The sequence below is a fragment of the Physeter macrocephalus genome, chromosome 3 (assembly GCF_002837175.3).
Source record: "Physeter macrocephalus isolate SW-GA chromosome 3, ASM283717v5, whole genome shotgun sequence".
Taxonomy (NCBI): domain Eukaryota; kingdom Metazoa; phylum Chordata; class Mammalia; order Artiodactyla; family Physeteridae; genus Physeter; species Physeter macrocephalus.
In genome coordinates, this window is record NC_041216.1 from 19,753,039 (window position 1) to 19,765,346 (window position 12,308).

The window sequence follows — 12,308 nt, forward strand, 5'->3', positions numbered from 1 at the left end:
TGCCAACCCGGGGTAATCCTTTGATTTGGTGGAGTGTCAATTACCTTTCTGTAAACACACATTTACAGAGGAGGGAACTTGTTGGTATAAATCAATGCAGATTGTTTCTTGATAAATGGACTATCTTCGACCCCTCCCTCGTTCCCTCTTCCAAGGCCCCTCTCCCTGGAGGCCCCTCCCCTCCCCTCTCCCGTTCTCGCCCAGCCAGCAAACAATGCCCCTTCCAGGTGTGAAGCCGAAAAAACGGTGTGGGCTGAGGGGAGCCGTGCCCCCCTTCCCCTATTCATTCGCTCCCCCGGAGCCTAATTAAATTTGGCAGGTCCTTGTACACACAATCAAAACAGCTTCCTCCAGTGTAGCAAACGACCGAAAACCGCATTAGCAGCTATCGCAGCTCTGCCAAATTAAATTGTTTCCCACCTCCTTTTACAAGTGTCTAAAACCGACACTTCGGGCTCTCCCCTCCTTTCCGATCCTTCTCCGTCATTTCTCACTCCACACCTGTAAGTCTGCTGCTTTGAAAACAAATTAAGGGAAAATGCAAAGAAAGACAAATCTGCCTTTCACGCACGCACACCCTTGGCCTCCACCTCGGATGGTCTTTCAGAGCGGGAAGTCAGCAGATTCCCGGATGGACTTTGACGTCGCCACTCCACCCCTCCCGAAAATGCACACTCTTCTTTTTAATCTTGTGAATTTCCACCTTATTTCATATTAATTGTGACCTGGCTGGGCTTCTACCCTAGAGACCAACGTGGTCTGATCCGGTCAGTTTCAGCCTAAACCTGAGCCTTGTCAGATGCAAGAGGCATGGTGCTCTCACTCTTTAGTACTGTTGTTACTGCTTTTCTAAATTATTGCTTATTTCTTCACACTCACTCCCTCAGCTCCCACGGAGGAATGGTTTGACTCTTTGCAAACCCCTATCAAATTTCCCACAAGAGTCTCCCTGGACTCAGGTTGGGAAGATCTTTTTCTTTCCCCATCCCTCCTCAAATCCTTCACCAGTCGAGTCCCTGCCTGTCTCTCCCCTGATCCTCAGAGAAGGGGTGAGGAGAGAGTCCAAGGGGATGAGGGCAAGGAACCTTTCCAGGTGTGCAGAGCATGGCCGGAGCCCCTATCCAAAGCGGTCTGAGAATTCTCACAACCAACAATCCTAATAACTCAGTCTTAACAAGGATAAGAGCAAAAAAAAAAAAAAATATGAACAGCCTCATGAATATCAGCCCAAGGGGAGCAGGAGTGAGCTGTTCAGAGATGAAAGTGCACAGAAATAAAAGCTCAATTTAATCTGCTTTAAAACCCTTCAACTTAACGTTTGTGCTTCAAACTCTGAGAGTGAGGACTGATTGTGGATAAATAGTTTCTTACCATGCCTGGAAGCTATTACACCCCTCTCCAACACAGTTTCCTATTCAGCAGTCCCAGTTTTCATTACCAGCTCTAATAAGTCTTAACATTATTAAATGCCAAGCGGACGATAGGAAAAAACGGACTCAGGGAGGGATCTCTCTTTAGCGCTTAAAGAGGAGAGCTCTTAAACCCCTTCTTCGGCGGCTCCCCGCCTTGAGAGAGGCAACCCCCGGAGAAGGCATTTGTCAAGAGCAAGAAGTCAAAACAAAGTTTGTGGGTGTGCACCCCTCCCCCTGCTCTGCCCAGGGGTATCTCTGCCTCTCCCCATCTGGCCCACTCGGGTGGAGGCTGGGAGGTCTTTTCACCTTTAACTTGGCCATGAAACTGACATCCAGGGCCTGGGAGAGAGACGAGAGTTTCCAACTGGGTGGTTCACCGGGGTGCCAGCCACTGGCCAAGGTACTCAAATACGGAGCCGATACCATTTGTCCACAGATGGAAAGACAACCCTCTCTCATGCCCCCGTCATACTACCCATCACACCCATCTACAATCATACTGCATATCCACACAGAATCCACGGCTCCGATCCAAAGGCCCGTGGGCAAACCGCCACACCGAGAGACATGCGCTCACACCGCCATCCAGCTCCCAATCCCAGGGCCCAACATGCCCTCTGTCACTCAAAAACCACGGGGCTTTCTGGACATCAGGCCCACCGCTTTCATTTCATTTCTGCAACTCCTGTCCAGACTCAGCGCCAGTGCTTTCAGCCTTCCCATCTGGAACCTCCAGCCTCCTCCTTAAACCCTTGGGACCCCCGCACCCCTCCTCTCCGCTCACCCCATCCCCCCACCACCCCGGCGCGGCGGAGCCCTCACCCCCTCCCTCTCCCCCTCTGGTCTCACTGAATATCCACCGCCGAGCTCTGCCTAAAGCCGGGGAATTGCCTGACACCCTCCCGTCTTCCTCCGAGCCCCCATTATGCGAAGCTGATCCCACTCTGAACAGCCTCAAATCCCGCCTGGACTCTGTTTGATTAGATTGCCAACCCGGGGTAATCCTTTGATTTGGTGGAGTGTCAATTACCTTTCTGTAAACACACATTTACAGAGGAGGGAACTTGTTGGTATAAATCAATGCAGATTGTTTCTTGATAAATGGACTATCTTCGACCCCTCCCTCGTTCCCTCTTCCAAGGCCCCTCTCCCTGGAGGCCCCTCCCCTCCCCTCTCCCGTTCTCGCCCAGCCAGCAAACAATGCCCCTTCCAGGTGTGAAGCCGAAAAAACGGTGTGGGCTGAGGGGAGCCGTGCCCCCCTTCCCCTATTCATTCGCTCCCCCGGAGCCTAATTAAATTTGGCAGGTCCTTGTACACACAATCAAAACAGCTTCCTCCAGTGTAGCAAACGACCGAAAACCGCATTAGCAGCTATCGCAGCTCTGCCAAATTAAATTGTTTCCCACCTCCTTTTACAAGTGTCTAAAACCGACACTTCGGGCTCTCCCCTCCTTTCCGATCCTTCTCCGTCATTTCTCACTCCACACCTGTAAGTCTGCTGCTTTGAAAACAAATTAAGGGAAAATGCAAAGAAAGACAAATCTGCCTTTCACGCACGCACACCCTTGGCCTCCACCTCGGATGGTCTTTCAGAGCGGGAAGTCAGCAGATTCCCGGATGGACTTTGACGTCGCCACTCCACCCCTCCCGAAAATGCACACTCTTCTTTTTAATCTTGTGAATTTCCACCTTATTTCATATTAATTGTGACCTGGCTGGGCTTCTACCCTAGAGACCAACGTGGTCTGATCCGGTCAGTTTCAGCCTAAACCTGAGCCTTGTCAGATGCAAGAGGCATGGTGCTCTCACTCTTTAGTACTGTTGTTACTGCTTTTCTAAATTATTGCTTATTTCTTCACACTCACTCCCTCAGCTCCCACGGAGGAATGGTTTGACTCTTTGCAAACCCCTATCAAATTTCCCACAAGAGTCTCCCTGGACTCAGGTTGGGAAGATCTTTTTCTTTCCCCATCCCTCCTCAAATCCTTTACCAGTCGAGTCCCTGCCTGTCTCTCCCCTGATCCTCGGAGAAGGGGTGAGGAGAGAGTCCAAGGGGATGAGGGCAAGGAACCTTTCCAGGTGTGCAGAGCATGGCCGGAGCCCCTATCCAAAGCGGTCTGAGAATTCTCACAACCAACAATCCTAATAACTCAGTCTTAACAAGGATAAGAGCAAAAAAAAAAAAAAATATGAACAGCCTCATGAATATCAGCCCAAGGGGAGCAGGAGTGAGCTGTTCAGAGATGAAAGTGCACAGAAATAAAAGCTCAATTTAATCTGCTTTAAAACCCTTCAACTTAACGTTTGTGCTTCAAACTCTGAGAGTGAGGACTGATTGTGGATAAATAGTTTCTTACCATGCCTGGAAGCTATTACACCCCTCTCCAACACAGTTTCCTATTCAGCAGTCCCAGTTTTCATTACCAGCTCTAATAAGTCTTAACATTATTAAATGCCAAGCGGACGATAGGAAAAAACGGACTCAGGGAGGGATCTCTCTTTAGCGCTTAAAGAGGAGAGCTCTTAAACCCCTTCTTCGGCGGCTCCCCGCCTTGAGAGAGGCAACCCCCGGAGAAAGCATTTGTCAAGAGCAAGAAGTCAAAACAAAGTTTGTGGGTGTGCACCCCTCCCCCTGCTCTGCCCAGGGGTATCTCTGCCTCTCCCCATCTGGCCCACTCGGGTGGAGGCTGGGAGGTCTTTTCACCTTTAACTTGGCCATGAAACTGACATCCAGGGCCTGGGAGAGAGACGAGAGTTTCCAACTGGGTGGTTCACCGGGGTGCCAGCCACTGGCCAAGGTACTCAAATACGGAGCCGATACCATTTGTCCACAGATGGAAAGACAACCCTCTCTCATGCCCCCGTCATACTACCCATCACACCCATCTACAATCATACTGCATATCCACACAGAATCCACGGCTCCGATCCAAAGGCCCGTGGGCAAACCGCCACACCGAGAGACATGCGCTCACACCGCCATCCAGCTCCCAATCCCAGGGCCCAACATGCCCTCTGTCACTCAAAAACCACGGGGCTTTCTGGACATCAGGCCCACCGCTTTCATTTCATTTCTGCAACTCCTGTCCAGACTCAGCGCCAGTGCTTTCAGCCTTCCCATCTGGAACCTCCAGCCTCCTCCTTAAACCCTTGGAGACTTGGAAGTTCCCGGTTCTACTGCAGGGAAAACCTCTATCCAGCGAAGTTGCCTTTCCGCTGGTTTTATAAGCCCAGATCAGCACCGGAAACCCCTGGACTCCTTTGAGCCAAAGGGATTTCCAAACCGAACTTGCTACCCTTTTCCTTTCCTTTCCTTTCCTTCCTTTCCCTTCCCTTTCCTTCTTCCTCAGAAGAAATTTATCTATTGTGCTTCCTTACAGACTGAATTGGACATACCTCTGCCACACACACACACACACACACACACACACACACACACACACAGTCTCTCCAAATAAAACCAAACTTCCTTCGCTTCTCCTGGGGTACCTCTCAGAAGCTGCGTCTGCTGCGCTGTATTTCACAGGGAAAGATTATCCAAGTTCTCTCCCCCCCTCCAAGAAAAAGAAGTTCAACTAAGTCCCTTTCCAATCTGAACTGAAATAAGGAGTGGGTCTCCCCCCACCCCCCGCCAGGGATCCCCGGGCTCTAGGCTGCCTCTGCCGAGCCAGGGGCTTACTTGGAAGCCCCAGGCCGCCTCCCGCTGCAGCCCCGAGGCCCTCGGCAGGCCCGAACAGTGGGGTGCCAGGCACAGCTTGCTCACTTTCTTCCCTGCCCTTTTGTCCCCGGTGGGACTGGGCTCCACTTGGGGCCCTGAATGTCAATAGCCCGCTTCTTCCCCAGCTCCAGACTGCTCCCACACTGGGCTGCCCGTACACCCCCGCCCCCCCACCATCCTTCCCCCTCAGACCAGGCCTGTGAGGGCTGGGCCTCGCTGGGAGCTGTCTTTGGAAGCGGGCTTTGTCTGTGAAGTTCATCTTCAAGGTTGGGAGAGACTACTAGAAAGCTGGAGGGAGACCTAGGCTAGAAGTTCCAGGGAGGCGAGGAGACGAGAACCCCCTGGAAGGAAACTCAGATGAAACTGTGCTCTTTTACAAGTTTCAGGGTTCAGAACACTCCCCCACTTCTTCCAAATCCACCATTGTTTTTTTGCACGTTATAGTGGCCACTGCCTTTCCTGTCTGCCTGCTGCCTCCCTGCGTGTGTGTTTGGAGGCTTAGCTTCTTTCCCCGTCAGTCTATGTGACTCTGGGTCCTCCGTTTTTCTTTCTTTACCCGCTTCCCCCCTTGAAGCACACTTACCAAGTCTCAAAGAGACCTGCGAGGGGAGTGGTAATGAGGAAGGACTTTCCCTTCTCTTGAAACGTACCCTGTCAATAAACAAAAGCACAGTCCCCTTTCCTGGGCGCGCAGGCGCTTGAAACATAATCGCCTTCCCTAGCTCATCTCCAGAAAAAGCGCGGCTCGGACTCCAGACCCGTTCGGCAAACACGCTAACAGCGGGCAGAGGGCGTGTGGAGCCTGAATCTCTCTCCCGCACCGGGATCCTCCGACCCTGGGCGTCGGAGAACTCGGCCTCAACTCCCGGCCCCGCCTGCGCGTGCCCAAGAGGAAAGCACCTAAAAAGTGCACCCTTCTGCCCCCTCCCCCGCTACCTCCGCGATGTCTCGGTTCAGCCCTGGCATCACGGGACGGAGAATTAGGCGGCGGCCCACGCGGCCCTCGCTAATTTTTATTGATTGCAGCGGTCAGTCAACTGTCAGGCGGGGTTTCAAGGGACCGTTTAGAGAGCGTGTGCGGGTCTGCTTAACAGATTCATTTAGGGAGCCGCGGGGCCGGCTCCTCTTTCCTCGCCCCCCGCCCCCTTGCCCAAGTTCCCTATAAATAATAGATCGACACCGACCCCGGGACTAGCAGCCAAAACGCCAGCCCCGGAGGACACACGGCCCGGAGTCTTCAACGGGGGGCGCAGTCCGCGGCGCCCGGAGCCCTAACCCGCCGCCGGGTTCCCCGGGGACGCAGAGGCCGTCAGGACCCCGCTCCGCCGCGCAACTGAGTCGCGGGCTCCGCACCCAGCCCGGCCTGGGGGCGCACCGAGGGGGCGCTCTCCGCACACACCGACGGGCTCCCGGCTGCTCCGGGGGCCGCGAGTCCTCCCGCTAAAGATCTGTCCGCCAGTCCGGGTGGCGGAGGCGCCACCACTGGCCCGCACCCTGGTGAGCGGGGAGACGCGGGCGCGGGCGTCGCCGGCCCCGGGACGGCTCCCTACCTTTGTCGCCCAAGATGCCGTCGATGCTGTGCTTGGCTTTCTTCTCGCCGTCGTCCTCCTTCTTGTCCGCTTCGTCTTCCTCCTCCTTCTTCCCGAACTTGATTCTGAGCACGCGGCTAATCGAACTCACTAAACCTCAGAAATTCAAAGGCAAAAGAGCGAGTATAAGTCGTTGGGGCCGCGGAGCGGGGCCGCCTGGGGCCCTGGGAGAAGTAGCGGAGCCCATTTCCCCCCTAAATACACTCAGGAGGATTCACACCCATTCCCGACGCCCCCCCCCCCGCCGTTGAACATTTACACCTCTTGGGAGGCACAAGTACAGTCACTCACGTGGAGACTCACACCTGGGCCACTCACACGGTGGCAAGGCGGTGGCGGAGGAACCCACCTAGAGCGTTCCTGTCACATCCCTGCACACACCTGTGCTTTCCACTGTCACGGACCCTAGATGCGCTCACACCCACACCCACCTCCCCAGGACCTCCCTGGAGGCCCTCCAGCCCCCGATGCTGCAGTCCCCACACTCAGGTGTGCATCCCAGCCCTGCACACGTGAATGCTCAGGTACACACACAGACACCTGGGGCCACTTTCTCCCACACAGGCAACAAGGTTCAGGGCCTCCACATCTGGGACCCACTGGTGGCTGGGGGCAGCAACAGAATAGAAATGGTGACTTGGAAAAAGAGATCCAGGGAGATCACAATCTACCCTCCTAGGACGGACTCATCTCTCTAGGCCACTTCTCTGAGAAGGCGCCAAGGGAGCTTCCCTTACCACCCAACTTTATAGGATAACTTTTTCCCTATTTCCCTCCCCCTTCCCTCCCTCCCTCCCTCCCTCCCTTCCTTCCTTCCTTCCTTCCTTCCTTCCTCCTCTCTCCCTCCCTCCCTCCCTTCCTCCCTTCCTTCCTTCCTCCTCCCTCCCTCCCTCCCTTCTCCCTTCCTTCCTTCCTTCTCCTCCTCTCTCCTTCTTTCCTAACTTCTTTTCTTTCCTTCTTCCCTCTTTCCATCTTCCTTTCAGTGCTGATTCCCTCCTGTGCCCTCACCCTCTTTGCGCTCTGGTTCTTTTCCTTCTCACTTTTCTCTGAGTTCCCCGTCATCCATCATCTCCCCTCCTCTCCCGCCTCCAGCCCCACACGACCTGAGCCCTGGCCAGACTCCGGGCAAGTTCTGCTGGCTCAGCTGCCTTCTCACCTGAGGGCACGGTGCTGCGGTCACAGTGCCCATCCTTCAGCAGCCGGTCTCGGATCTCCCAGCTGAACATGCCTGGGTTTTCCCTCTTGTACTCCTCTATCTTTTTCTCCACATCCGGAGTCGCCACCTGCTTCAGAGGTGGAGGTGGGAGAGTAGGAGTGGAAAGATGGGGTAGGGGGAGGGAGATACTTTTAATATCAACCTCCCAAGAGCCCCAGGCCAGGCTGGTGGCTCTGGTCACCATGCCTCCATTCTGAGATTGGCTTTATCCTTTCAAGAAACCTGTTACTGGCTCCCAGGAAGGCGGCCAGGATTGGGGGATGTGGAATAAGGTAGTGATAGGTAATAAAATAGAAACCTAATTAGGACTGGGGTCCCCCCGCTCACTGTTCCAGGCAAGACTGGGGAAAGATTTCCCCTGGTCTGGGATGGTGATAGGGGGTCTGGGAAGATGTAGGGACAGCACAGGAATGACTCATTGCCCTATCAGGCAATCTGGACATCAGTTATCCCCATCCCTGAGAAATTCAAATAATGGAGGATGTCTGGGGGTGGGGACCCTCTTCCACTGTCCTTCCCATAGGAAGCATATAGACCCCCTCCCCGGTGCCGCTGGATGACACAGGGTAGAGAGAGGGGCTACAGCCAGGCTACCCCAACCACGGGAAGGCTGGCTGCCAGCTCTGCAGCAAAGACACTCACTCTGGGTTTGCTGCCACCAATGGCCCCAGGCCGGATGGACCCGGTCTCCTGGTAGCGGCAGAGAATCTTGGAGACGCAGCCATGGGAGACACGCAGCTGGCGGGAGATGACACAGGGCCGGATGCCATGGTGGGCCATCTCTACTATCTTGTGGCGGATGTGGTTAGGAAGGGGTCGCCCGTTGATGAAGACCCCACCAAGCTGATTGACCCGGCCTTGGCCAAGTGGGGTGGACACTGGAGGAGAAGGAAGGGGAAGATGAGGAAAAAGAGAGGCACAGGGTGAGGATGGGGAGGAGACACTGAGTACAGCCCTTTTGACTCCAGTTTTGTTTGAGCCCCAAGACCCCTGAAAGCAGATCTCAGTTCCTCACATTTGAAGCTGTGGCAGTTCGGAGGTCAGGAAAAAACCTGTCATGAAGCCAAGGGAAGGTCTGGCAGAGATGGAGAGAGGGGTCAGGGTTGGCTGCAAGAGTCCCCACAGATGCTGTGTGTCCCCAGTCCTGCCACACTACGGGGAATGCGGACACACCTGGGGGATCTGAATGCCTCTGAGAAGGAGAGGGAGAGAGACAGAGGTGAGAGGGCAGAGCCTAGAGGCTGGCGGAGCCTGGGGACTCTGGGACCAATGGTTCTCTGGACCCACAGCTTGGGCGGCAGGTTCACTTGCCTTTTATAGAGGCCGATAATGGGTGAGATGTGGCCCATCCGGTCAGTTCCATGCTCTAAGTGGTCAAGTCTGATCCATTTTATTGGGGCCCAGAAGGGGTTGGTGGATTACTAGTAGTTACAGCCCTGGCTTGGGCAGCAGAATTGTCCTACCCATAACTGAACAGACAAGGCACAGCAGAGGGACCAGCAACAGAATGCCGTTGGCTGCTGCTTCTGGGGGCACCTGGCTGTCCCTTGAGGGACTCTCCTTCCTTCCAACCCCTCCCAGAGTTCGAATTTCGTTTTGGGATGATTTGGGGACATGCCCCATTGTCGGCAAGCTTCTAATCAAATACTCATTTGGCCTCAAAAACCCATGAACTGTCCCTGCAGGTTCAGAGAGGCTGGTGCACAGATGGACCAGAGTCCCTGGGTGTGGGTGACTTTGGGAACCAGGAAGACAGACTCGCCTGATGTGTGCTAGGGAGGGGAGAACGCCTGGGAAGCTTTAATGCAAAGTCCACACAATTTCCTCCCAGAAGGTTGGAGGACACCCGGTGCACTAATCCGGCCTCGATCCTCCCAGTTTGGGGACTCGGCGGCTGCGGAGATCTGGCAGATTAGAACGATTTCACAGCCGCCCGAGTGGAGGGAGCTGACAGTATAATTGGAAGGGAGGAGGCGAGAAGAGGCTCCGTTGCTGAGCTGTTCCTACCGCCTCCTCCCTGGCTCTGCCGGTCCCCACACTCCTCTTCGTAAAAGTAGGTGTCTGAAGCCACCCTCGGATTTAATCAGAAATCGTGCGTCGCCAAGTCAGAGTCACTCGGTCTCCGTGGCGGGATATGCCATTAGCGCTGGAGAGCTCTCCAGCGCACAACTTTATATTCAAGAGCCTCTTTAGCGACCGGCACTCGGCTCTCCTCAGTATTCTCCGTCATGTTGGGCAAATATTGTCCTAATCCGCTGCGCGTCCTCGGCCGCCTGTTTTACTTGCATTCGCTACAGGAGAGTGCTACGGCAAATCCCCGGGCTTGTGCGCTCTCCCGCCTGCGTGGTTGCTCGCGCGCACTTGATCACGGAGCCACTCTCCTCGCCTCTGTCTAATTCAGGGACCCGCGCCGTCTAGCTGCTGGAGGGACCCCCCCCCCCGCCCAGATCTCAGGCTTCCCGTCCATCCGTCCCCTCCTTGCCTTCTCTCTCCTTCACGCACAAGGGTCTCATATAATTATAAGAAGAGTAATTAAAAAATAAAAGTCGCACCTCTCTCTAACCACTTCTGACATCCTGGGCTACCTACCCCCAGAAGCCAAGTGATCCCTCAGTTGACAGGTTGAAGGCCTTCTATTAGTTTAAAAAGAAAACAAAACAAAATCGCAGGAAAGGTGCGCTCCCAGCCCTTGCTGGAGCCCGGAGCCGGTTCACCCCGGATGCTGGATATTTAGGGAGTACACATTACAAAACTAACACTTTTCCCTTGTCTGGACATTTCCCTGCCGTCTCGCCGTCTTGAGGTCTCCCCCGAGAGATTTCCAGAGTTCGCAAGCCCGAGTGGAAACTTTTGGGGGAAAATCGTTACTATTTATTGTTTCAAATTAGTTTGTTTCCAGACCCAAAAGCAGAGTCCTAGTTTAGGCATGAAATATCACACATTGTTGGTATTTCGAAATAGAAGGGGCTGCAAGACCATCCCAGAGGTGAAAAGAACAATTCAAAACAAGAGTAGAAAGCACGTAGCTGGCGAACGCAGAGAGCCGAGAAAGTATTAGGTGGAAAGTATCTAAAAATAGTGGACAGAGTTGAAACTCACTAGGACTTGAAATTGACTAGGAGCCGAAATCTACTCGGAGTTCAGCCCCGCGGGTAAAGGCCAGAATCCTGGACCTGTGAAGCTGAGGCCGCGGGTGGGTGAAACCCACGCGTAAACGGACAAGTGTCGGTCCCAGAAACTTCCTGGGTCCGGCGCCCGGACTTGGATCCAGAAGGGAAGGGGACTCCCCTGCTGCCGCTGGCGCCGCCACCACCCCGTGAAGATCGCCACCTCTCCAAGGACCTCGAGGTCCTGGCGGAGGAAGGAAGCGAGGCAAGTCCAGACGCTCTTACCTTCCAGAGGAAATCCCGTGCGGGGATAGTTCTGCCCGGGAGCCGGCCGCATCATCCTCGGTACAGTGCCGGGAAGGGCCGCCATTCTTGCGCACGCCGGGGACGAATCCAGAGTCGGCGAAAATCGCTTCCCGTCCGCTCCCTTTACCCCTGCTGCGATCTCTTTCTTTCCTTCTTTTTTTTTTTTAAACCTCTTCCCCCTCCCCTCCGCGAACACTCCCTACCCCCATCCCCCCACCCCCGGCTGCGGTCGCTCGCGTCCAGAAGCTGGGGAGGGGAGTGAGGTAGGGGCGGAGGTTGGGGGGGGTGGCGGGGGGGGGAGGGAAGGTGGCGACAACGAAGTTCAAACAAACAAACACACCAACCCCAAGGCCTCCTCTGCCCGCTCCGCTGGGCCAGAAGTTGTGCAGGCGGATGCGCCGGGCAGGAGCGGGAGACGAGGCCGCGCCGCGGAGCGGGGCTGGGGGGGACGCGGCCGGAGTCAGAGCCCCCAGCCTCGGACTGTCGAGCAACGCGCTCTCGCGCTCCGGGCCAAAGTTTCGGAGCCGAGAGGCTGCGGAGTGGATTTCTTTTTCGTATTTATTTATATATTTATTCCCTCGCTCTCGCTCCCCTCCCTCCCTGTCCTCTCCCACTCCTCTCCACGCCTTCTTTCTCAGACCACACTCGCTACTCCCTTAAACACCAGCTTTCACACCCCCGCCCCCCAGAAGACTTGGGGAGGGAAGAAGGTGCCTCTCGGGTTTCTGGGCTTGAGGGGAGGCGATAAGGGGTGACGAGGTTGGGAGGAGAAGAGGGAAAGCGAGGGGGCGAGCGATCCGCCGGGTAAGTCGTGCAAAAGTGCCCACTGGAGTACGAGGAGGAGGAGGGGGAGGAGGCAGCGAATGAGATCTGATAGGTTCGGACTTTTCTTTTATTCATGAGCAGGGAAGGGGGCCAGGGCGGAAGGCAGCCGAGGACCAATAACGAAAAGAAATCTTC

General features: G+C 55.0%; 1 protein-coding gene across 3 annotated transcripts in view; it reads right to left on the reverse strand.

Moving 5' to 3' along the window:
* Window positions 1-11,492, reverse strand: part of PAX7 (paired box 7) — a 102,389-nt gene extending 90,897 nt beyond the window's left edge. For 2 of the 3 annotated variants that reach the window (XM_007104609.3, XM_007104607.3), the window contains exons 1-4: window positions 11,328-11,492; window positions 8,578-8,813; window positions 7,876-8,005; window positions 6,681-6,809 (exon numbers count right to left, since the gene is read on the reverse strand). In XM_007104609.3, the coding sequence (XP_007104671.1) occupies window positions 6,681-6,809; window positions 7,876-8,005; window positions 8,578-8,813; window positions 11,328-11,412 (580 nt within the window). In that variant the 5' untranslated portion in view covers window positions 11,413-11,492. Of the gene's footprint in view, window positions 1-6,680; window positions 6,816-7,875; window positions 8,006-8,577; window positions 8,814-11,327 lie in introns of all 3 variants that reach the window. The other variant, XM_007104608.3, reaches the window with a different exon arrangement.
* Window positions 11,493-12,308: the final 816 nt, after the last annotated feature.